Genomic DNA, 23,784 nt, shown 5'->3' on the forward strand with positions numbered 1-23,784 from the left:
CCTTGATTGGGATCTCGAGGAGAATAATTTAGGAAAAAGAGAGTGTGTCTGCTCACCCATCTCGGGATGGTGCCTTCCCTCGACAGGAACGCTGACTGTCCGCCGCAGCAGCTTGTTCCTGTGAGACTCTGAGCGCCTCTCGCGCATCAGCAAAGGGTGTACCTGCACAGGGAGAGCACACGGTCAGCAGACAAACTCACAGTCCTGCAAACACACAACCACAAACTCCTCGTCTTTCTCTTTAATGCATTTAAGGAGCCAATGTTCATATTTTTGCTCGATAAAGAACCGTAACACAATTACACAAATAACTTCTTATTTCTGTGGCTATATAAGTGCTTTTGGGACTAGACTGAAATAAAAATTGCTGCCTAGACAAGACAGAAAATAGGCTTATAATGGGGAAGGTTTTCAAACTCATTAATGAACTCTGGTGAAATCAATCAAACAGATCACACAGCACAAAGTGCCTATTATGCTTTTTAGTGTTTTCTCTGTTCCTTAGCTGGTTATATAGATACATGTACATGTAAAAACAAAGTTTTAATCCCAAATGAAGTAAAGCTGTGCCCTGTTTGTTTACTATATTCCATACTCATATACAGACTACACATACACACCCAAATCTGAGAATTAGGCGGGTTTGAGGCTACTTTGGATTGGCCACTGGGCTGCTCTTGGCCAACTAACCCATTTACTTACTTTGATTTTTCTTGTTTCATCACACCTGCTGACCAACCAGAACAAAAGGTGAAGTGATGGGAGCTAAAATGGAGCCTTTAAGGCAGAGGGTGAAAGAAAAGGTGCTGCAGCGATGCTCATTTTTTTAAATAATGTGTTTTTTTGAACATTAAAGCATATAAACTATTCTATTAGCGCCTCAAAATAGATGCATGAGCCTGCAAATGAGCTCAATATGAGCACAGTTAATGTTGGTTAAGAAGCAGCCCAGTGGCTAACATTTGGATCATATTCTGCGTGTCATCCAGCAAACGTAGAAGCAAGAATATCTTATTTGGAGCCAGTGCCACCCCCCCAAAAAGAGGACATTACTGTATATCTTCCACAGCAGTTCACTATATGACTGAAAACCCAAAGCAAAAAGACAGGAAGGAAAAAATAAAGCAAACCACATTTCACAGTGCTGCCACATTTGGGCCCACGGTCCCCGAATTCATAAAAGTGAGACTTGAGGGAAAATAAATGTGAGAATGTGCCGCACTAATCAGAAACACTGGTCCTTTTGAAACATCGCAGTTACACCCAGAAAATACAGCATACACTGTACAGCCCCGACCTGTAAATCTTGGCTGAACACCAAAGCTGGTGCATTGTTGGCCGCGGGCCCAAGAACACCAAGGAAACTCAAAGAAATGCCAACAGAAATCTGTGATAAGGCTTGTCTCAAAATAACACACTGGGATGCACCAGTATGTGAAAGCTGGACTCTTGTATTAAGCTGCATTAGTTTTAGGCTGGAGGTCTTGTTAAACTAGGTGTTTTCTGCATTTTAGTCCCATTTAGCTGATTGGATTCATGTTTGTAATGTTGCTTTTTAAAAGCAAACCTCTTAAAAAGCCAGTCTTCAGCAGAGTCAAGCAAGTGTTTCAGCAAACCAGACAAAATAAAGTCCCTTTCTCTGCCTCACTGTTCCCGAACTGCAGCACACAAAGAGAAGAAAGTCAAACCGCGGAGTTTAAAGAAGAGCTGAGGAACTCTGACTTCCTTCATCACCATCCAGAACCTGCTTTTAAAGCTCATTTTCCCATACTGCAACTTTTTGTGTTATTTTTCATATATTCTTAACTACTGATGGCAGCGTGGTGGTGCAGTGGTTACTGCCCTGTGCTTGGGCCCACTGGTGGGCTGGGACCCCACTGTGTAGCTGTGTGGGCTCTCTCCAGCTTCCTCCCACAGTCCAAAGACACGCTCGCTAGGTTACTGAAGTTTCCCTCTGCCTATATGTGGTCTGCAAAACCATAGTACTGCAACACTGGTACTTTATTATTAGTGCATCATAGAGTTGTACTGGACTAAATTATATTTAAGTGTGTTTCTAATATCCTTCGTTGTCATGAGCGCACACTCGAGTTCAACATCACTATAAACTCCAACTGAAATAATGAACACAGAGTAAAATGTCTGACAGTAACAATTCAAACAAATCTATTTATTTATAGCCAGGCTGTAGCATATAGCAATGTGAGACCATTCAATATTTCTTCTTCTGCACCAAGTGGTCGATAAATTCCACTACTGCAGTTTTAAGAAATGCTGATTTATAGTGAATACTTCAAATATGAATACAGGCACAGTGTGAACAGCAGCTATGAATAGCAAATAGCGCTGTCCTTTATTTGTACATGCTGACATAAACATAAAAAGGTGTGTGTGTGTGTGTGTGTGTCCTATTGAGACTAGTGTCTTCATAAAAGGGCTGGTTTGAACACAGACAGTCAGGAGGTGGTACTAACTGCAGGACAGCGCAGCCTGGGGGGCTTTGGGGCCGAGCCAGCAATAGTGAAGGACGCTGGCAGGTCACACTGAGCCATGTGTCCATCAAGAAAGCGGCATGGCGCTCGCTCCAAAGATGCTCCGTGAAGAGGAAAGAACTCCAGAGCGAGCGTGTGCAGTTTTGCCTGCGTTTATGAAAGTAAAGACTGCTGATTGGTAGCGTATGTGCTAACATGTCCGAAGAGAGAGCACATAAAAGTTTAATGCAAACACTACTCCACATCAAGCTGCTACTATTCTTCACTACCACTGTACAGCTATTTCACATAGGACAAGTTAACACACACATATTCAGGCGCACATTTGTATACATAAATGCAAATCTCTGCTGCAATAATCTAGTTAGAGCAGCCGAGCAGAAGACATCACAGCATCGGGATTCTGCTTATGAGTCTCTTTATCCGACTTAATCGGGTACAACCATCGTAAATCGACAGCCTTAGCAATTACTCTCTACTTTGCAACTTGTGCAGGCAAAGTGCACAAAGCTACATTGTAATGTTGTCTTGAAGTGAACATATTGCCTGTTACAATGAAATTACAGTACAACCTCCTTAATGAAAAATATATTAAGCAGCATCTATTTTTTATGAGTCCAGAGTGAGAACGCACAGAGCTCCATTTTTATTGGGAGATTTGTCAAGTTTTCAGCCTCGCTTGGAGTCAGTGCATCTGCATGTTTGATTTCATATGTTGTTTTGTCACAGCAGAGATAACTCTACAGCTTACAGACCACTACAGACTACTGTGTGTGTTTTTAAGGTAGCACATTTTTTGAAAGTTAAATGCCTGACAAATATAGAGCACAACATGAAATTTATGTGTGCTAAGAAAAAAAAAAAATCTCCAGGGCACAGCCTGCAGCTTGGGTCACATTAGACCCCTGCCTCTGTGGATCGGGTGCTTAGGGCCTGTTCTTGTTCTGCCATGACCAGAGACTCTGTGCTGTCCTCTAAGCCGGCCTTTTCTAGTCACTTGTAGGATTTCTTGATGTCAGCCACTTCCTTAATCTGTCAATGGTGCATTCCATGGAGGGTCTTGGTCATCCATGATCGTTCCTCTTCCTGTTCCTCATCACCGTCTGCCTTCAGCTGACTGAGGCATTCTTGGGGCAGCTCACCTCGGGGAGCCATCTTCCTGATGTATTTGCAGATGCTCCAAGTTTCATCCTGGATTGTGGCTTTGACACTCACCAGTCCACACCCTCCCTCCATTGCTCATAGAGCCTCAGGTTGCTGGACTGTGGGTGGAGACCTCTGTGCATTGTGAGGAGTTCTTGTGTCTTGACGTCAGTGGCATCTATCTCCAGCTTATTATTCCAGCTGGGTATCTGATGACCGGTAGGGCATACGTAATGATGGCTTGGATCTTACTCCTATCATTCAGTTGGCTTCTCTTCTGGAAGCATTTGGCTGTGGTTGACCTTCATGCATCTTTTTTCATGATTCCTGTTGGGATACCCAGGTACTTGCAGCTGTCCTGCATGCCTGCTGTTCTGCCTTTGGCGACTCCACCCCTTCCACTTCCTTCTCTTTGCAACCATTCAGCCACACTTATCCAGTCCAAAGGACACTCTGATGTCCTGGCTCTAGATCCTGGTCAGGTGGAGTCGGGCGAGTTGATGTCTTGCTCGTTCCTGGCATACAGGTTGATGTCATCCATGTATGAGAGATAGCTGATAGTCACTCCACTCCTGAATCTATATCCATTTCCACTCTTAGTGATGAGCTGGCTTAGGGGGTTGGCTTCAGTGTTGTCTTCCACAGTCCCACTGAGTTCCTGATGAATTTTATTAGCACACTATTAGCCTCGCTGAGCACTCCAGTATCCATGTGTACACATCAGATCTCAATGGGAAAAAAATTATTCTGGATATCTACACATATATGGACTGAGTAATGTGTTGGGACAAAAAGGATGCCACATCATTTCATGGAAATTAAAATGATCAACCTACAGAGGCTGAATTCAAAGACACGCCGAAGAGTGAATAAATGATGCAACAGGCTGGAACATTTTGCCAAAACATTTTGACAGTCTGAGGTGCAACCTGGTGGCGTCGGATGGTCTGAAACATAATGTCCCAGAGGTGTTCTGTTGGATTTAGGTCAGGCAAGCGTGGGGGTCAGTCAGTGGTGTCAAGTCCTTCATCCTCCGGGAGCTGCTGGCACACTCTCTCCTCTTCAGCGTAGGGTCTGACAGCAGGTCCAAGCATTTCATCCTGATACCTGATGGCAGTCATGGTGCCGCTGCCTAGCCTGAAGAGGTCTGTGCATCCTGTCAGCCATTGTCTTTAGTGAGTTGCAACATTGCTTGTAATGACTTAATAACTGGTATTAAAGGTTGTGATTATTTACATGGTCATGCTACATACCACTATGGAGAATTTCCCCTAATACCCTGGTGACATTATTATTAGATCCTCAAGAAAACTAATGGACCGCCTTCATCACTCTCAACCCTTCTCAGTGCATTCAGCTTCAATTTAAATCCAAGACTTGTCAGAGCATACAATTTTTTCTAACACTCTTTTAATTCTCTCTGCCAGATTAATGCAGGACGCAGCAGCAGAGTGGCCGAGCACTCTCTTCCACTAATTGAATATGCTTTAGTGCCAATAAGCGCCAGTAAACCTGAATTAACCTCACATTCAGCCAGCTCCATATGATCATGAATGCAGATAAAACCACGGTTCCTGCAGCCTCGCGGCGACCACGGTGCCTCTCAGCGTTTCTCAGTGCATGTAATAAGCAAAGTGGTTTCATGTTGCCTGATTGAGCGCTGCACCAGGATTGACTCCATGAAGGAGGAATCGGGAGGGGTGTGTGGCGGAGTAGCAAACTCATACAGCAGGTAATCTCACTGAATGGCTCTGCGGTTATTGAAGGGATCGTTGTGCTTTTCAGCAGGGTTAAAGTGATGCTTCTCTCTGTCCAGATTTTCTGCTGTTGCCATGGATTCCACAGGAGACAACTGGGCTGTGCTCACTTTTATCCACAGTATGTGCTACAAGATACACGGTGAGCACAGGTTTCTGTTTTATGCATACAGATTAACACCTTTAACACTTTATTCTTACACTGTAGATTTTTAATAAGAGGGTGCGGGTTAGACACAAATAGCTAAAATCAGCTTAAATCTATGAGTCATAAAAAGCTAAATTCCTGACTAGCCATCTAAATGCCAGTTACAACAAGCTAAATATGGTAATTTTCCCCAGTCACATCTACTTGAACAAGAACAAGCCCACTCATTTCCCCCCCACTGCTGCCCTGCCCTGTGCAATTCATCACTGACAGCTTGACTCATGGAAAAGGTCCAGAACACCTTTCTACCCCATCCCACCACAGCTTCCAGCATGGGGGAAAGACCTGGAGGCTATTTTTCCTCTGTGTGCGGCAGGATGTGATTGGTCAGATGTGGCGAGGTCTGCAGCTGGAAATGTGACATAACACCATCTCTGGGGTCGCCATGAGTTGGCACAGGAAGCTGGCAGGCTTGCACTCAGCATCCACGGAGAGGCAGCATTAAGCTCGCACTCCGACCACTTTAGATGGTGTACTTAAAATCTCACGCACAGATTTAAAGAAACTAATTGATTCACAGCACAACGGGCCACAGGTAAACTAAACTACAGCCTTTTCTGGTGGCATGTAGAAGCTGCAATATCCATTAGATACTGACAAGGCTTTAACCGCCACACTTAAAGGCAGAGCAAGAAGTCAGCTGTGACAGAGTGGGGGGACAAAATGACTCGGAGACTGGTAGAAAATATTTTCTCAGGGGAATTCAGGCGTTTCACTCAGTGGTGCTCAGAAAAAGAGATGAAAGTGGTTGAAAAAGAAAGGAAAGAAACAGCTTGAGAAAGTTTAATTTTGGAATGTGTCATCTCCTAACACCTGGCCAGCTGCTGCCTGGTTGTTAAATTATAGTATCTGTATCACAAAGATACCAAAATTGTGGGAAGCAGCTTTTGAGAGGGGCTGTTAGATGCTGTTCTATGATCCAGCAAGTACTCTGAGCTTTTTCTTCCTCGCAGTGAGGCTGACTACGGTATGCAAGCGCTATAGTAAAAGTGGTGCTCCAAGACAGAGGATGCAAACCAACAGGTATCCAAAGCATGAATCTATTCAGAGCCCACGTTAATTTTTGATGTTTCTGATGCTTCAGGGTGGCACTTGCCTCCAGTCAATTCCAGTCTAGTACATCTGCGACATGAATTTGTGCATAATCAATTTAAAGTGAAGAAGTAGCAAAAAAGAAACTTGGTCATAGATAGAGGCACTCATCATGATGCCACTCTGACCCAGAGTCAGTGTCATTTATTACTAATGGCTTCATAACCTGGTCTAAAAATGTTAGCTTGGTAGGATAAGATGTGGATGAACTCTTTCCTGTGCCTCCAGTTCGTTCCCATATTATTTCTGTTGCTCTAATTTATAAATGCATAATCAAAAAAGAATATAGTACAGGAGATCCTCCCTGTTAGAAACCCGGAAGGACTTCCAGGTGACGTTCATAGTGAACATTTTGGGCAAAGTTGCAACACTGACCTAAACTAACACATGAATCATTCTCTTGGATCCATAAATGTCCAGACCATGTGGCACATATTTGGGAAGATATCTTGTTTGGGAACAAATGTTTACTGGGTAAAAAGACCAGATGGATCCAAATCTCAGCAAAGCAAAAAACAAGCAAACAAACTAAACAAACCAAAAACGTGTTTGAGCATCGATCGCAGTCATGAATCCATCGAGTTCCCCTAGCGTCCCCCCCAAGTTCCACCATGATCATGTTTAGAAGCTGAACTGATGCTGTGTTAACAGCATTTAACAGAACGTGACAGCAGAATATTTTGTGTACATTGAAGCCGTCAGTGACATTTATTTATCAGTATAAATAAATAAATAAAATCCAACAGTCTCCAATTATCTAATTAAAGTATGGATTAGTAAATTAATACATCCCGAGTGCAGCACTTCGTCACAGAACAGGCCACTGAGTGGGTTCAAGCCCAGTTAGACATTTTATTTCAGGTTCTGGATCATGTTTGGAGACCAGCAGTGTAGCAATCAATATCGTTCAATTTGAAATGTAAATTGTGTGTCTGGTGGATTTAAACATTTATGATGACTTTTGTAATGCACAGGATTGGAATCGATCGATTTTTAATTATAGTCCAGATGAACGAGGCAAACAGCAGTCCCGACGTAGCGGAGAAGGTTTGGATTTAGGGATGGTGACGTCTGAGGAGAACGGCAGAAGGAAAAAGAGGGTGACGGAGGACGGAAGGCAGAGCCACCGATACGAAGGGAAGAGCGTGTTTTTGTTCAGCTTGGCAGGTTGAGTTGAGCAATGCTGCAGGCTGGATAGCCCATATGTCACCATTGCTTCTTCAGGCCCAGCTGTGAGGAGCCGGGGAATATGGCAGCACGGTGTGTATGAGAATGTGTGAGTTCGATAGTGTGTGGTTAAGAAAGAGGAAGAAGGACTGAGTTAGAGAAAGAAGAGAAGTCTGGGAGTCTGGATAACTGCAGAAACAGTGTGCAGCATGTGCTGTATGTATGCAATCCATTATTTCTTAACAGGGCAGGAATCAAACACCACTGGCTGTCTGACGCTGGCTCAAGCACAAACTCACACACACACACACACACACACACACACACACACACACACACACACACACACACACACACACACACACACACACACACACACACACACACACACACACACACACACACACACTTTCTGTGCAGCATTGTAGGAGTCAACTCTTCCAAAAACATGATGTGTCCTTCAGAGCATCAGTTTTGTCCTTTCGTAGCCAGATGTTCCACCTCCTTCTGACCTCAAACACTGTCTGTGGTGTTCATTCAAAAAAGGCACAACTATTTGAATAAAGCCAGGGTTATGTGCCAAAAATAAAACTGATGGCATTGATCGAAAGAAGCCAGCCTGGCAATAATTCAAACTCATTTCCAGTGGGTGCTGGACGCTGCCAAGACTGCCGTTCATCACCAAATTTGTTCATAGATTTAATGGAAAGAATTTCTAGGCACCGAGTATGTTGGTATCTCATCTTTGCCTTTTGCAGATAATATAGAAGTGCTGGCTTCATCGTGCGGTGACTTCCTGCATGCACTGCGATGATGAGCAGCAGAGAACAAAGCAGCTGGGATCAAACCTCTAAATCTGAGATCATAGTTCTCAGTCAGGAAACGGCGGTATGTGGGTACATGGGATGGTGACGAGTTGCCTCAAGAGAAGAGTTCAAGTACCTTAGGTACACAGGGGGTCACACTGCTTCCCAACATTTGATGTTTGATTGTAGAGCTGCAAGCCATTATGATTGGTTAAACACCTCTTGTAATCTTTCAAATATGAAGCCAACATGGCAGCTTCTCGGTAACCCCTGCAGGTCTGCCAACATTTAAGCCTCAAACATTTTTAAAGTTTTCAGAGGTGTCGTGTTGCTGGAGGTCTCAGTAACAGTAACCTTGACTTTATGCAAACACGAACAGGTATGAATATGGCTGATCCTGTAGGAACTACTATTAAAAATAGGGTGAGGTGCTAGTGTATGTCCTAGATGCCTACGGTGAGGTGTCTGGGACATGTCCTACTGTAGAGACCCTGGGACACACAGGAGAAACTATCAGTTTAATGCCTCGGGATATCTCTGTTCATACCTCTGTAACTATTATGGGCTGTATGTGAATTCTGAGCGTATTGTTTCAAGAAAAGGCAATAAAAACAGTGTTAATAATGAACTAAAAAAAAACTGCATAACATAATTCAAAAAAAGCACCATAAAACTTGTCTGGTGAGCAGGAAGACAGATAGAAGAGGTGGAAACCAACCAAACCAACCATGTGGGCTGAGATCATGAAATAAATCCTTAAAATGTAAATGTTTGTTGAGGTGGTCTGTTCCGCGTGCTCGTAGAGGCTGTAACAGCATAAGAACGGTTCAAGACACCCATAAGTCTCCACATCCCACAGAAAAGAACACAGCCAAGTACAATTCTTCTTAATAAAAATGATAAATGGCAGAGGATTGCTTTTAAGGTCATAGAGATCTGGCAGTTTCTCCTGGTAAGTTGGCAGGAGACAAATTATACATAGTTTTCCTCTTTCTCTAGGTGCCTCTGAGGAATTGAAGACAAAATAAACTGCGCGGTAGTCAGAGGACAGGCGAATTAATCAACGCTCTAAGATAAAAGTCACTTAAACCCTTGTATGTGCAGGATGACCTTTGGAAAAATGTTTCATTTCTGAGTGAGTGACAATTTTTATTCAAATGGCATGTAATAGTTACTGAAATACCAAAACGTTTGTGTTAGCATCACCTCAGGGGCTCGGGCCAGCCATCTTACTAAAAGAATCAACCTCCTCTCTTTGCTGCGAAGCACTGCACACCTACATTCATTACATAATTAATCCCTCCAACACCCACGCCACAGCCACCTCAGTGTGTTCTCCCGGGTCACGAGCAAACATACTATCCACCTCTGAGCCGCTCTTTATGCACTGTGACAACAGTAGCTGCGAGCTAAAGCCACCGAGGTGCTGCGGCTTGTTTGCAGATCGGCTGTAATGCAGTTGGATTTAAAATCAGTGCAGGAAATGGAAGCACTAAAGAGGGAGATACAATCATCAACCATATGTGTTTTGAGTTGCTGCAAGACTGCATCTACTTTTTATAGTGCTGATATTTTCAGCTCTTTCAAATACTCTCAGGCTGAGCGAGGCTCTTACCCCCCATCGTTTTTTGTTTTTTTTTTCTGGCGTAACGCAGTTGGAGGAGCGAAGCCCAAACACATGACTTTGGGGACAGGGCACTGGTGCGTGGCAATGGTATATGAAACTCTGTCACCTCAAATTAATGTGAGATGCAAGGAGGAGGAGGCGGAGGAGAGGATGGCGAGCAGCCACCACTGTCAACCCTCTAGCTCCCCCTACGGGACAAAAGGAAGGAGAGCAGTCTGCAGCAGTGAGGGACACGGGAGGGAGGGGAGGTGGAAGCACACAGATCACACTTACCGATCAGCACATACTGCGCCGGGTCCAGATGTGAAAGAAATGGCGAGATGAGGAAGTTCATTACTTACAAATGCTACCCTCGAGAAGATGGAGCCAGCAAATGTTTGACATTACTGCCTGAAAAACTGACTACAAGGATTAGCCATTATCATTATTTATATATTTCTGATTGAGTTATGAATTAATCATCATAAGTTTAATTCATTTACACAGTTAAACAGTTACCAAAACAGCTGCTACATGTTTTCTGCATATTCTGCAAGTATTTCAGCGCCACTTCGACTCTTCGCTTCCCTCTTTCTGCTGTATCCACAGAGCCGATTCGACTGTACTGCAGTTTTTTTTTTTAGTGCATCCATTTGTACCAAAAATGTTTTCCTTCTAATCCTAACATATGATCCCAGACAGAGCAACGTTAAGAGACATTTTCCGCCCCTTCAGGCCGCATGCTCGCTTGTTTTCTAAGTAACGCTGCTCCATTTTTCTTGCTTAGAATCCACTGGAAAGAATTTTCTACCAATCACACAAAAGCTGAGGGGAGAAAGCTTAAAGTCACATTCAGCTGTGATTACTAGATGACACTTTGGTGGAGGGGGAGAGGAAATAAGGGGCTCGTAATTAAAGGCAAGATATCTGAAATGCATTTTTTTATTTTTAACTTTCCACCCATCTTGTAGGTATTATCCGTGGCAATTAAAGTAAGCCCAGGGTTGAAATGTCAATGAGCGTTTAATCCCATTCTATCCCTATGAAGTGACTGCACACTCGATTAGTAGGAAACAGCTCAGTGAACCCAGCACACCGGGAGTCAACAGCTACACAGACGCACATTAACACAAATTTCCATAGTGACACATTTTAGACACAACAGAGGAGTCTTGTTCCCCAAAGCGACACCTCGGCTCTCCGGGGAGACGTTCCTCCCGTGTCGGCTGCCATTCATAAAACATTTTTTTTTAAATGGAGCGGTAAGTGAATGGAGCTGTGAGGAGCACAGAGACAGGTGGCCTGTGGGAGAGCCAGAGACTCCTGCCAGTCGCCCCGGAGACGGAGAGAGGAAGAGGAGCGCAGAGGAAAGGAAGGAGACAGAGTGGACAGGAGGATGAGGAGGAAAGGGTGAGAGCAGGAAAGAGGGAGAAACTGTGAAGGAGAGCTGCAGCAAGCAAAAATGGAAAGAGAGAGGAGCAGAAAGAGGAAGTGTGGTAGCAACGAATATGGAGACAGAAGGAAGGCGGTAGAGAGGCAGACAGATTAGGCAGAGTAGGAGGAGATGGAGCAACAGAGAGATTAGATAAAGGGGAGAGATAGTAGGAAGCAGGGGAGAGAACAGAAGAGAAGGTAAGAGTGATGGATCAATGAGGGGATTAATATCAGGACTAAGCCTGGAGGAGGCAGAGATACGAGACACAGCAAGAACTGCGCAGTCGATGCTGAGCTTGGATGCAAAGCATGTGAGCAAACAGAAAATCAGAGAGGTGAAAGGTGTGTGTTTGAGACGGGCTGATATCAAAATGTGCGGGAAGCAGCATCACCGATGAGAAAGGAGAGCAAGGTCCTCCTCTGATCCCCCACACTGTGGAAAAGTACAGTGTGATTGCTTTTTTTTTTTCCTCAGTCACAGAAACCATCTAAAACGAATGGAAATAAATTGAAGGGCGAGTGTGTGTATGTGTGTGTTTGTGCGTGAACGAGAGAGGAGGAGAGAGAGACACCCGCTCTGCGTGAGGTGAGTGACAGGCATGAATATTTAATGCCTCTCGCCGTCGCCGAGGTGACAGCCGTCAGCACGTCGGTCCTGCCTGGGATCCATTCACACCTGCTGCTTTATTGGCACGATTAGACAGGGACGAGGCTCGGATTAATTGAACTGGGCTCTCCATTCAGTCCTTCCAGAGTTGTTCCTCACTGGGACTGCCATTGCATTCATCTGAGCAATGACCAGCAGAAATACTACTGGCAGCCATGCACACCCACGACAGTAAAGCTGGCACCTGTATGTTTTGGCTGACCGTGTAAGGATTCATTACTTTATTGCCTTGCCAACATAATTGAATTTGCCTTAAATCATAGGACATACACAGGTACATAAACAGAGAAAGTAAAAGAAAGCTCAGATTAAACAGCTGTATTTTCATGTGTCATAATTTGGGGCTTTAAGGTAATCTGAAAGCATATTCACATGTGTATAATAATAATTGCCCTGCCAAGACTGGGGAAGTGACCTGTGCGCACTGGCTCGTGTACAGTAGCATTATAAGCTGTGTTATAATTCAGCAGTGTTAGCTTAAACTGTGTGTGCATGTGTGAAAACTTGAAGAACAGTACCATCTCCTGGCCTGAAGAGCAAGATGAGATTTTACTGTAACCAGCAGCAGATGCTGTGTTTAGCAGAATAATGCAGGCCCGGTTAATCAGTGCTAACTGAGGACACAGAGAATAAGCGTAACCAAGCGTTGTCTTCTTCAACAAGTGAATTTAGCCCCGGTTTAACAGCGAACACGTCATTTTCACCGTAGATCTGTGGAGCGGCGGAAAGCTGAAGAAACCGTTCCAGTTCAGTGCTAACAGAAAAACTGAAGGGCGTTTATTCCATCAGTCACAGCTCCACATATACGCCAGCTCTGCAGGGAAAACTCAGTCAACTTTACACAACTACCCAACAAATCAAAGACATTCATAACCAATTAAAATGTATTTTTCTAAAACCAACAATGGGGCTAAAAATGTAATACTGGCAAAAATGAGTCCACAGTAACAGCAGGTAAGCCCCAGAATAATCAATTTATAGGCAATCTTTGAATATTTCTTAATATGGTTCATATCACACAGTAATGTAGCAGATATGAGCACATTTAAGTGTTTATGACTGTAAAGATAAAATGAGTTTACATATACATCACTTGCCTTCCTTTTCCTCTGTAAATAAAATGATGACTTTTGTCAGTTACATATAAAAAGTTCACGCTGACCCATCTGTTTGATGAAGTTACTCTGGAGCAGAGACACTGTTTATAAGGAGGTACACAAAACTCTGTAAGGTTAGAGCTTCACAAATGGATGGCCACACCTGCAGTAATGTGTGCGTTCGCCTGTTCTCCCTGATAATCAGCATCGTATACCTTTTTATTTCTGCAGACCCAGTCTCATCATAATTTCCATAAAACATGTTAGTTTGTGTGCCTACTGATAACGGGGCTCAAGAAAACTTCAGAAAGAGACTAAAGTAATTACACAGATGACCAAAAAAGCCGTTATAACTTTTCCTTCCATAACTGCCATCCCACAGCGAGTGCTTCTCCTCTGAGGTTTCTGGTTGTCAGTGCTGTGAATGACCAACATGGAGCAGACGGCTTCCCCCAGAACCAACAGCTGCCTTTGAGACGAACCCCCAAAAGCGAGCCTAAGGCGACAGTGATCCGGGGGGAAGCTCGAATACTGGGACAGCGTCGTCCCTTCTCTCTGTCTGACCTCCTTTAGAGTAGTTATTATTGAAAAGTAGGGTCCCTTTAAGCAGCACAAAAGCTTATGACAGGCCGTCCTGAGAACAACCATCAGGATAGTTTTATAGAATCTGAATCTAGGTCTACTCCTCCATCCAGTCTCTCTCTTTGCTTTCAGTTAGACAACAGTTCACATGAGATTCAGTTGCAATTAAAGCTGCACTTACCATTCGTTTCATATAAACAGCAGCTTTGCTACAGTAGGTTATACATTACATATATCACTGCTTTAAATTCAAGCCAGGCATACTGAAAACACTTGTTCTTCTTAGTGTGTAATGGGACTGCATCATACAGTACTGGACATTCAGTAAGTTTTGTAATCACTTTTCCATATTTTGCAATGTTTTGACATTTTTTTCATCATCATTTTTAAAGTAAAAACATTTCGAAGTCTTCTGTGCATTTACAAAAGGCTTGAAATATCCTATCTGACATTCAGATCCTTCATTTAGTGTTTAGTCAAAGCACCTTTTGCAGCACTGACACTTTAAAGTCTTCTTGGCAATGATCCTACGAGCTTGGCACACCTTGAGTTTGGAAGACTTTCCCATCTTTCTTGGCAGAATCAGCTAAGCTCCATCAGGCTGAATGTGGAGCGTAAGTGCACGGCCTTTCTCCGGAGATGCTCTTTGTGGACTCCGGTCTGGCTCTCAAGGACTTTCAAATAGTTTTCTCAAACCACTCCTGTGTTTTCTTGGTGATACGCTTCAGGTCATTATCTTTTTGAAATGTTAACCTTCACCCAAAAATGACATCCTGTGGGGTACTCTCCAATTTCTGCATCTATCTATCCCGTTATCCTATAGGAATAATATACTAGAGGAAAACATCCCCACAACACATTTCTGCCGCTACCATGTTTGACTGTAGAGACATATTAATTAATGCTCAATGCCCAGTTTGCTTCATATGCACTTTTGGGAACATATATTATATTTTCATTTCATCAGACCTGCCAATTTTGCTTCTAGTGCCAATCGTTCAGTTGCCTTTTGACAAACGTCCAGTGGCAGTGTGTTTATGTAAGGAATGACTTCCACCTGAGCAGCCTGCAGTAAAGGCCTGTGTAACAGCGTGCTGCACCACTGCTTGTCCTATTAAAAAGTTCTCCAGTCTCTGCATCATCTACAGAAACTCACTCATAGTGGTTCTTGGTTATTTGTTTGATCAAGACCCTTTGCCTCATCACTGAGATCTAGCTAGGCTGTCGTTGACTCCAAACTTCTTCCAGTTGAGCATTTATAGGCTATCACACCTGGATCTGTTCCACAGATCTGCCCACATCCTGTCTCACAGCATTCCTCATGCTTTGGTTTTTATTCTGACAGACACCATCAGCTGTTAGACCTCATTTCCAAAGGTTTGTGCCTCACCCGATAACATTCACTGAATTAAGCACATTTGGACTAGAAGTTGTAGAAGCATCTCAAGGAACTTTGACACAAGTAGCATGTAGCAGAGCATGGGTCTGCTGAAGGTTTTAACCTGATTAACATGTCATGGATCCCGAGTTTGACATTTTTTGTAATAATTTTGGATTTTTGTGTCTTTGGTGTTTTGTGTTTTGCATTCTTTTACATCCAGCAGAGATTTCCTGGTTGGGTTTTCTTAGATCGTCTTTTGCAATCTGGTCACTGTTTGTAGTTACAGATTAGATTTAATTCCTTGAGTTTTAATATTTCCTGTTTCTTGCTGTTAAGTCTCCTGTTATGATTTTCCTGTTTTATTTCGACGGTTATTCGTTTCCTGTGCTTTGCCTTTGGTTTTCCTTCCCCTGTCTCATGATCTGTGATTAAGCTCAGCTGTGTTTAGTTCCCCACTTGTTGTCTCCAGTGTGTGTTTAAACCCTCAGTTTGCTGGTGTTCTTGTTGTCATCCCTGGTGTGTTTGGACTGCATTTGGGTTCTAAACCTGCAGCTCGTGACAAACAGTACAGATCTCTTACATGGTCGAGCATGTCCCACTGGAGCCTCTGTGCACTGATGACAGCCTGGAGTTTCATAGCAAAGCCAAGACACCAATATTCTCAACTTGAGTAACTTGTTGTTACTGGTTATATTAAACAAAGTTCATCTAATATCAGTAACACATTATTTTGTGTTTGCTAATCATGTAGAAGGCTCATGTGGTCTATGTGGACTCAGTGCTGTCGTTCTGCTGCTCTCTGATCCGTTACTGAAAGTGCGATTAAAGTTGTTCCATCTAAACGTTCTGTTTGTGATGGCTTCAGCAGCTGTTGTCCAGTGTGCTCGTGTCACTGCGACTTATCTTTGATAAACTCTGTGGCATTTAAGAGCCATAAGAACAACGCCCTCTCTGCAGATCCCAGTAAGTACTGAGTCTCCTCTGCTGTTTACCAAAGCACACACTTCTGCAGACCAACACTGTCTGCCTCCATGTGGCAAGACATGTTGTGAGTGGGGTGTGCAGATACAGAGGGAGAGTGGGGGTGAGGGCTGCATGCAAGTGACTGAGGGGTAATGCAGGTGCTATTTTTGCATATATATATTTAAATAAGGAAAAGGTGTAAAGTCACATCCACAGCATTCACTTCATGGCAACTAAATTTTGGTGAGTTTTTGGCAGAAAGATCTGAATAAGTCTGAAACAACAAAATAGGTTACGCATGTTTATACAATGTTATGATATATCATGCATGTTATGTTTTGTATATGTTATATTTCCTTTGACTTGTCTACGTAATAAGAATTGTTTGACCATTATTTGTAACAGCTCACAACTAAATGTGCTGAAACAATCAAAAATCACTAATAAACTTCTTTCAGAGTGCTACATTCTCCCTGTAAATCCATGCAAAGGGTGAAAAATACTGATTTATCTGATTTTCTACTTTTTCATCTGGTTTCCCAGGAGTGCACCAGTGTGAGAATAAGTGTATCCTTGGTGTGTGGATTACAATACCTCTTCCTGGTCCAACATGTAGAGCTGATTTCCGGAGCTCACGCAAAGACGGGGGTTCCAACGGTCCTGGGGTGGACGATCGTGGGATGGGCGGTCGTAGATGGGGCGTTCGTGCGAGGGTCGGCTGTAGGATGGGCGGTCGAAGGAAGGACGGTCAAAGGTAGGTCGATCGAAGGAAGGACGATCGAAGGAAGGGCGGTCGAAAGAAGGGCGGTCGAAGGAAGGGCGGTCAAAGGAAGGGCGGTCAAAGGAAGGGCGGTCAAAGGGAGGATGGCTGTAGGAGGGACGGTCGTAGATGGGACGTTCGTGAGCAGGACGGTTGTAGGCGGGAGTGTGGAAGGAGTGGGCGTGGGAGCGATGATGGTGATAATGATAGGAGGGGGGGACGGCACACCTTGCATCTAAAAGAGAGGGGGGGGGGTAGAGAGGAGAATGAAGGAAAGAGAGGCTCAGTCAGGATCATTGGAAGGAAGGCGGTGCGGTCACATGTCTGTCCTCATAAAGTCAGTGTCAGGTGTTATTAGTGTGCTTTGATAGGTCTGCTTTAAAGGTGTATCAGACGTGCTGTAAGTTCTAATGAGATCAATGAGACGAGGAAGAACACTTGAAGCAAGACGTCCACGGTACTTCTCAGAAACAGGAACAGGAGTTATAGCATGAACACAATAAAACAACTGTTATCAGCACAGAGCAGACATCACTCACTGCACTCATTATGCACTATTATACACCAATCTGCCACAGCACTAAAATCACTGACAGCTAAACTGCATAAAACAATTATAACATATTATTACGGTGCCCTTTCCAGACGGGAAAACTCAAGTCCTCACATTTATGTGGAAGTTAGTTTGACGTCCCACACAACAGTTTTCACAACTGCACCCCCCACTGGCAGTGCCCCCCCCTCAGCAGGACGATGCTCCCCACCACTCAACAAAAGCTGTGCAGGAACAACAGTAACAGTCCAAGCCACTGACACGGCTTCCAAATTGCCTAGATGCCAATGTGATCCAGAATCCGTGGGAAGCACGAGGGAGGCACCACGCTGCCAGCCACTGGACCAAAAGGCTCATCTGCCAACGTCGTGCTGGCAGACGCCACGGGACACGCCTGGAGGCCCCGGAGTCATGCAGGAGTCATGTCTAGACTGCTCAGAGTTGTTTTAGCAGCACAAAGGAGATCAACACAATATTCGGTAGGTGGATTTAATGTTGTGGCTTTTCAGTGAAGCTATAGTTATGAAACGGTTACACTGGTTCATTTAGCTTAGCATAAACAGGCTGAGTCCAGAACATGGCCCAACATGAAAATCACAGCTTACATTTTTAGTTTATTTTCCTGAACTGTTTTGATTTTATTCTATGCAGATAAAAAAAATGTACATTTTTGTGCTATTTGCTGACTCTGGAAAACAGCCATGCTAGCTGTTTCTCACCAATTCCACACTTGATGCAACTCTGAACATTTCACAGCTTTAGCTTCATAAATAATGAAGCAATAAAAGTTTTAATCTAATATCAAAACAAATGTACAAAATGTCAAAATATCCCTTTGAAAACAAACACGTGAAAACCTCTTTGTGTTTTTAAAATCCCTCATACAGTTCACTTTTTCCCTGTAATAACATTTAAAAAAATCCTTATTCCATTCACACATACGGAGCAAAGCAAAAGAAGAGGTACTTCTTATGTCTAAAATTGTACTGAGACAAATGTTAAGCGGCTCCAGGATGAGCACAGAAGTATTTGGAAACACTCCAAAGTGAAATTAAACTGAGGGTACAGCTCCCATCAGACAAACCCTTTTATTTTTAGAAAGAAGGCGGCACACGCTGGATCTCTATCTCTGTTACTTTTACAGTTTAAAATGATAATTGTCTAATTGAACAAGTCCTAGATCCAGCTCACCGCCATAATCTAATCATCTGTTCTTCGGCCTGCGGCTGTTCTGTCCACCGAAATTAGCAGAAATCTGTACTAAGGATCCAGAGATATCCTTCTGACGGACAGACGGAGGACCAAAGCATAATCTCCTCAGCAGGGGAATGAATTATCTTTAGTGCTTTCCCTGATTCCAGGGATCATTTCAGAAAATATGGAAAAAGAATGAGAGTGATATCTGAGGGCCCTGCACTTCAGATAATTAAAGAAATTGATCATAGAGTACTGGAGACATTAATATGGATCCTTTCCAGGTAGCTGTGTGACTTTGTCTTAAGTGAAAAATGTGCGGCTAAGCGCTGTGGGTAAATGAGGCACTTTGTCTTTTCTTTCTTCGCCGCGCTCTCAGTTTTCTGCCCTTATTGCACAATCACAGCCTGCATTTAAAGTCATAAATTGCATTAAACATTTTAAGGAACATTTTGTATATGAGGATATGATAAGGAAATGTAGAATGAGAATGTCGAGGCTTTTATAAGTTTCTCCCAAATTCACGTGGAAATCATTTCTCTGAACTTTTTTATGCTGCAGAGATTCTTCAGTTTTCCTGCTCCTCATCCCTCCCTTCCTCTTCCTCCATCATTCCTCCGCAGCTCAGTGACCCGACACGGACCCGCGGCGCTGCTGTTCTAATGCTGACCTCACCCCCCCCCCCCCCCTCTTAAAACTCCTTATTTATTATGTCGTTTTAAGGTTTCAGAGTTTTTATTTTTATTCAGTGAAGCAAACGGCAGCATCGCTCACATGCTCCAGATCACGCCGCTGAGCGCTGTAAAAGCAAACGTCTCGGGGCAGCTCTCTCACTTCATCCTGCTGCATGTGGGAATTCAAAGCCTCCTCTTTTAGAAACCGTCCAGTCGAACACACACAGTGCACCATCTACAAAGAGACACAAACAAATTGCCAATAGGCTGAATTTATTGTACTTGTTTAAAACTTTGCCTGAATAAAAGTGGCAGTTTCTCCCTATGAGGCTATGGGTCATTCCGCTGGGAGCAGGATCCCACATCACGGCTCAGAACAGGAGATTTCTGAACTGAAACCAGGTGATGGTTCGTTTTTAAGGTGAAGGAATACACAGATTTTTTTTTCTGGGAAAGATTCCTGCAGTTTGTGAGTCAGTCAGAGTAACATTTCCCCAGCGGCTCACACCTCCTGCAACAAGGAAAAGCCAAGTTCACACCTGCAACATCTGCAGGCTGCAGCACATACACATTTTCACACAGTCACATGTGCGCGCACACACACACACGGGGGAGAAACTGCTGTTTATGTGACACAGATACTCAAACACGCTGCTGACGCTGCTCTGACCTGCTGCACGAAGCTAACATAGAAGCGTTTGATGGAGGAAATCGGTTGAGGCGGTGACCGCTCTCCTCGTGAGAGGCCTGCGGCCCACAATGCAACACTACAGCACGTCATAACTGATTATATTACTGCATCATCATTTCACATATTCTTCCCAAATCCTGGCAGCAGACACTGACGGCTACAGCGTTTCTACATCCCCGCCCAAAGCGGAAATCGAAGCAAAATAACAACACAGTTGATCTTTCAGGTTCCTGTTTGAATTATGAATCGGGCTGCTGAAATATTGATGAGCTGCTAAACAAGCAAAGCTAATTAATATGGACGATTGCAGGCGTGATGAGCGGGGAATCGTGGAGCGTGGCTTCATGAAAAACCACATGTGGTCCATCACTCTTCGTCTTCCCACGACAGAAAGATGTTTCCAGTCTTGCTTTAGGGCAATTTTAATTACTCAAATGTTACCAGATAAATTGTGTGTTTTTTGGAATGTGGGGTGATCGCTGCAAACACAGCTAATATTTTCTCTGGTCTTACAAAGTTTCAAACATAATCACATGCAGAAAATCCAATTTGGAAACAAGAAAAGCTTCCACTTTGAATCCTCTGGATGAACAGAACCTCGAGGTACGTATATGAGGGTCACTAAAGCTTCTGCTGAGCCTTTGTTGCTGCATAATTTTTTTTTTTTAAATGCAGGTAGGTATGAGGAGTAAAAAGAAATGAAAAAGAGGGTTGGAGAAGAGAGAATGTAGAGTGCAGGCTGACAAATCCAGTTAAGTGCTTTCATAATTTTTTAGGGTGATTTATGGCAGCATGCTATTTTTTTTTTCTTATAGAACCAGAACTTTTCAGCTGCTTCGAGAGATCACTTTAATCATTTCCTTAAGGCGCTGCTCGGCTGTTATGTTAGGCTTTCTTTCTTTTTCCCTGTGACCCTGCACTTCCTGTCCGCCTGTGTTTTCCACCTGTTTGACTGCTTGTCTTCTCTAATGTGCTGCACCTGTGCCCAACTGTCCTCCCCCTGTCTGCACTCCATCATCCGCTGCATGGTGTTTGCTACATAGTGGACTAACAATGGAATAAGTGTAGACAGCTGCTGATATACTAAACGATGCATCGCTACTACATAATTACGTGCTAGATATTCTTAAACATTCCCAACAGCACAAACACAAACAGAAGGACACACACATTTGAGGCAGCGGGTACCTCGGTGTTGCTATTTTTGGATAAGTACAGATTGTATCGGCATATCTCTCCACAACGCTGAAAGGGAAATGTATGTCTGCACACACATAACTTTATTTACAACATGCTGTGGCTGAACACAGCCCAGAACTCTCTGGCTGTGATGTGACAGTGCTCACCACCACAGCACCGGGCCATCTCTAAGTATGTAGTTTTAATTATGCGAGTGAAAGTTTAAAAAAAAAAAATGTCACCTTGTTCATCCCGGCGGCCTCGTAGCTGTGGAGCTCTGACTGAACTGAAATGTTTATCAGCTAGAAATAATTCAAAAATCAGTAACAGCCTGATCATGTCAGCACAAAGCATTTTTCAGGGCATTACAGCATACTTAGGGCATACTTGTTTATTTTTTCTAAATAACACAGAGGTGTCTCTCCGGCACGGGTTTCTTCCTTCACTGCAGAAATCCAAGTGACAAAACAGAAGCAAAACTGCAGAATTTTATCTGATCATTAAAATAAACTAAAAACGTATGAAATGCAAAGTTTCTCGTTGGAGGAATAAGGGCTGAAAAAGCTGAAATTAAAGGTTTGGTACTCTAAGTTGGACCATGGGATGTTTGCACATTTTATCTTCAAAGGCAACATGGCAAAATACTTTTTTTTGCAAAGAGAATTTTTAAAAGTGTTTAGCTTGCAGCAAACAAATGTTTATCAGTTTTAGCATGTCAGGTCCTCCCATATATATATATATATATATGTATATATATATAATATATATATATATATATATATATATATATATATATATATATATATATATATATATATATATATATATATATATATATATATATATATACCTGACATGCTATCAGTTTCAGCATGTCAGGTCCTCCCATATATATATATATATATATATATATATATATAATATATATATATATATTATATATATATATATATATATATATATATATATATATATATATATATATATATTTTTTTTTTTTTTTTTTTAGTAAAAGAGGAATCATGCATCACTGTTATTCCAGTCTTTAAAATGTCATTCTGGACATGTGTGTCAGCTGAAAGCCAAACTGTTAAACATGACAGATGCTGAGTGAGAGCCGTGTGAATCACTGCTCATTACCACAAAGCATCAGAGAAATGCACCACATGTTCTGTACGTTTCTACAAAAAAGCCCTTCAATCCAAACTTTGCAACCGTGCAGAGCAAAGTCATGATGCTGAGATATTCGCATGGGTATAACAGCGTGAGTCATCCACAGCCCAATCTGCACTACTCTACTGTAGGCCTACCTCTCCACCCCCGAGGCTGTCTATTAAGGGCCTGTGAAGCACAGTGGACAGAATTTCAATGAGCACACCCATTCTTCTGGCTGTCCGCTCGTACGTTCAGGGTGCAGAGGCACGGCTCTAGGTTGCATGAATATACAGTAACGATTTGGCACTGGCAGAAATGCTGACATGCCTCTTTTCTCCACTCATCTCTCTCTGCCTCGCTCTGTCTTTCATTCACTCTCCGCGGTCTGCTCTCTGCTCTGCCTTTGTTCCCTCTCTGAGGGCTATTTTCCTTTTTCTGCCATCCTTAGCAGTTTACAAAGAAGAGTGCCACGCACCAATCAGATGGCTGGTCAGCTTTAGTCAACGTTGTCATTACTGGAACCCGACAGACCTAATGTTGATTTATACACATCGCTGAGCTCCAAAACAGTGCTAAAAATAAAGCTTGCAATATCTCTGGACCGCCCGGGGCAAATAATGTACTCCTGCAAGCATGGCGAACCGGAGCATCTTACTTCCCAGGAAAGAAGGCACCACATAGTGCCCATGTCGTTACTGTGACCTCAGCTGCACCACTATCACATATTACTGCATTTGAGTGAATCCCTACCAGGTATGCCAACTGAATACAGACGCGTCTGCTTCGAGAATGAATATATGGATGGTCGTGAGAACAGATGCGGAGCTGCACTCTGACGGGACCTGAGTCAGAGGGGTGCATGTGTGCAGCAGAGTAGGCCGCTGTCAGTGCTGAGTCAAGGGAGCTGTCAAATGTCTGCAGCGGGGTCACGGAGGCCCAGAAGTTCGAAACTTCTCGCTGAACAAGCACATTGGTCGTGCCCTGAACTTCTTCTGTACACTGCTAAGAAGAAAGTCCAGCTCATTACACTTGCATTAGTTTGGGCCATGATAGTGGATCGGCAAAGAGATGCGGCACAATAAATAAAAAAATAATCTACATTGAGTTTTTGCTTCATTAAAAAGTAATCAGTATCATTTTCCCTCTAAATATACCTGTGGGTGGTTGATAGGTTTGTTGATCA

At 43.2% G+C, this 23,784-nt stretch overlaps 1 protein-coding gene across 1 annotated transcript in view; it reads right to left on the bottom strand.

The window, feature by feature from the left end:
* Nucleotides 1-17,108, bottom strand: part of syngap1b (synaptic Ras GTPase activating protein 1b) — a 109,486-nt gene extending 92,378 nt beyond the window's left edge. The window contains exons 1-2 of the mRNA XM_030750412.1: nucleotides 16,990-17,108; nucleotides 57-162 (exon numbers count right to left, since the gene is read on the bottom strand). Coding sequence (XP_030606272.1) covers nucleotides 57-162; nucleotides 16,990-17,007 — 124 coding nt within the window. The 5' untranslated portion in view covers nucleotides 17,008-17,108. The remainder of the gene's footprint in view (nucleotides 1-56; nucleotides 163-16,989) is intronic.
* Nucleotides 17,109-23,784: the final 6,676 nt, after the last annotated feature.

Source organism: Archocentrus centrarchus, chromosome 16 (assembly GCF_007364275.1).
Source record: "Archocentrus centrarchus isolate MPI-CPG fArcCen1 chromosome 16, fArcCen1, whole genome shotgun sequence".
In the NCBI taxonomy this organism is placed as follows: Eukaryota; Metazoa; Chordata; class Actinopteri; order Cichliformes; family Cichlidae; genus Archocentrus; species Archocentrus centrarchus.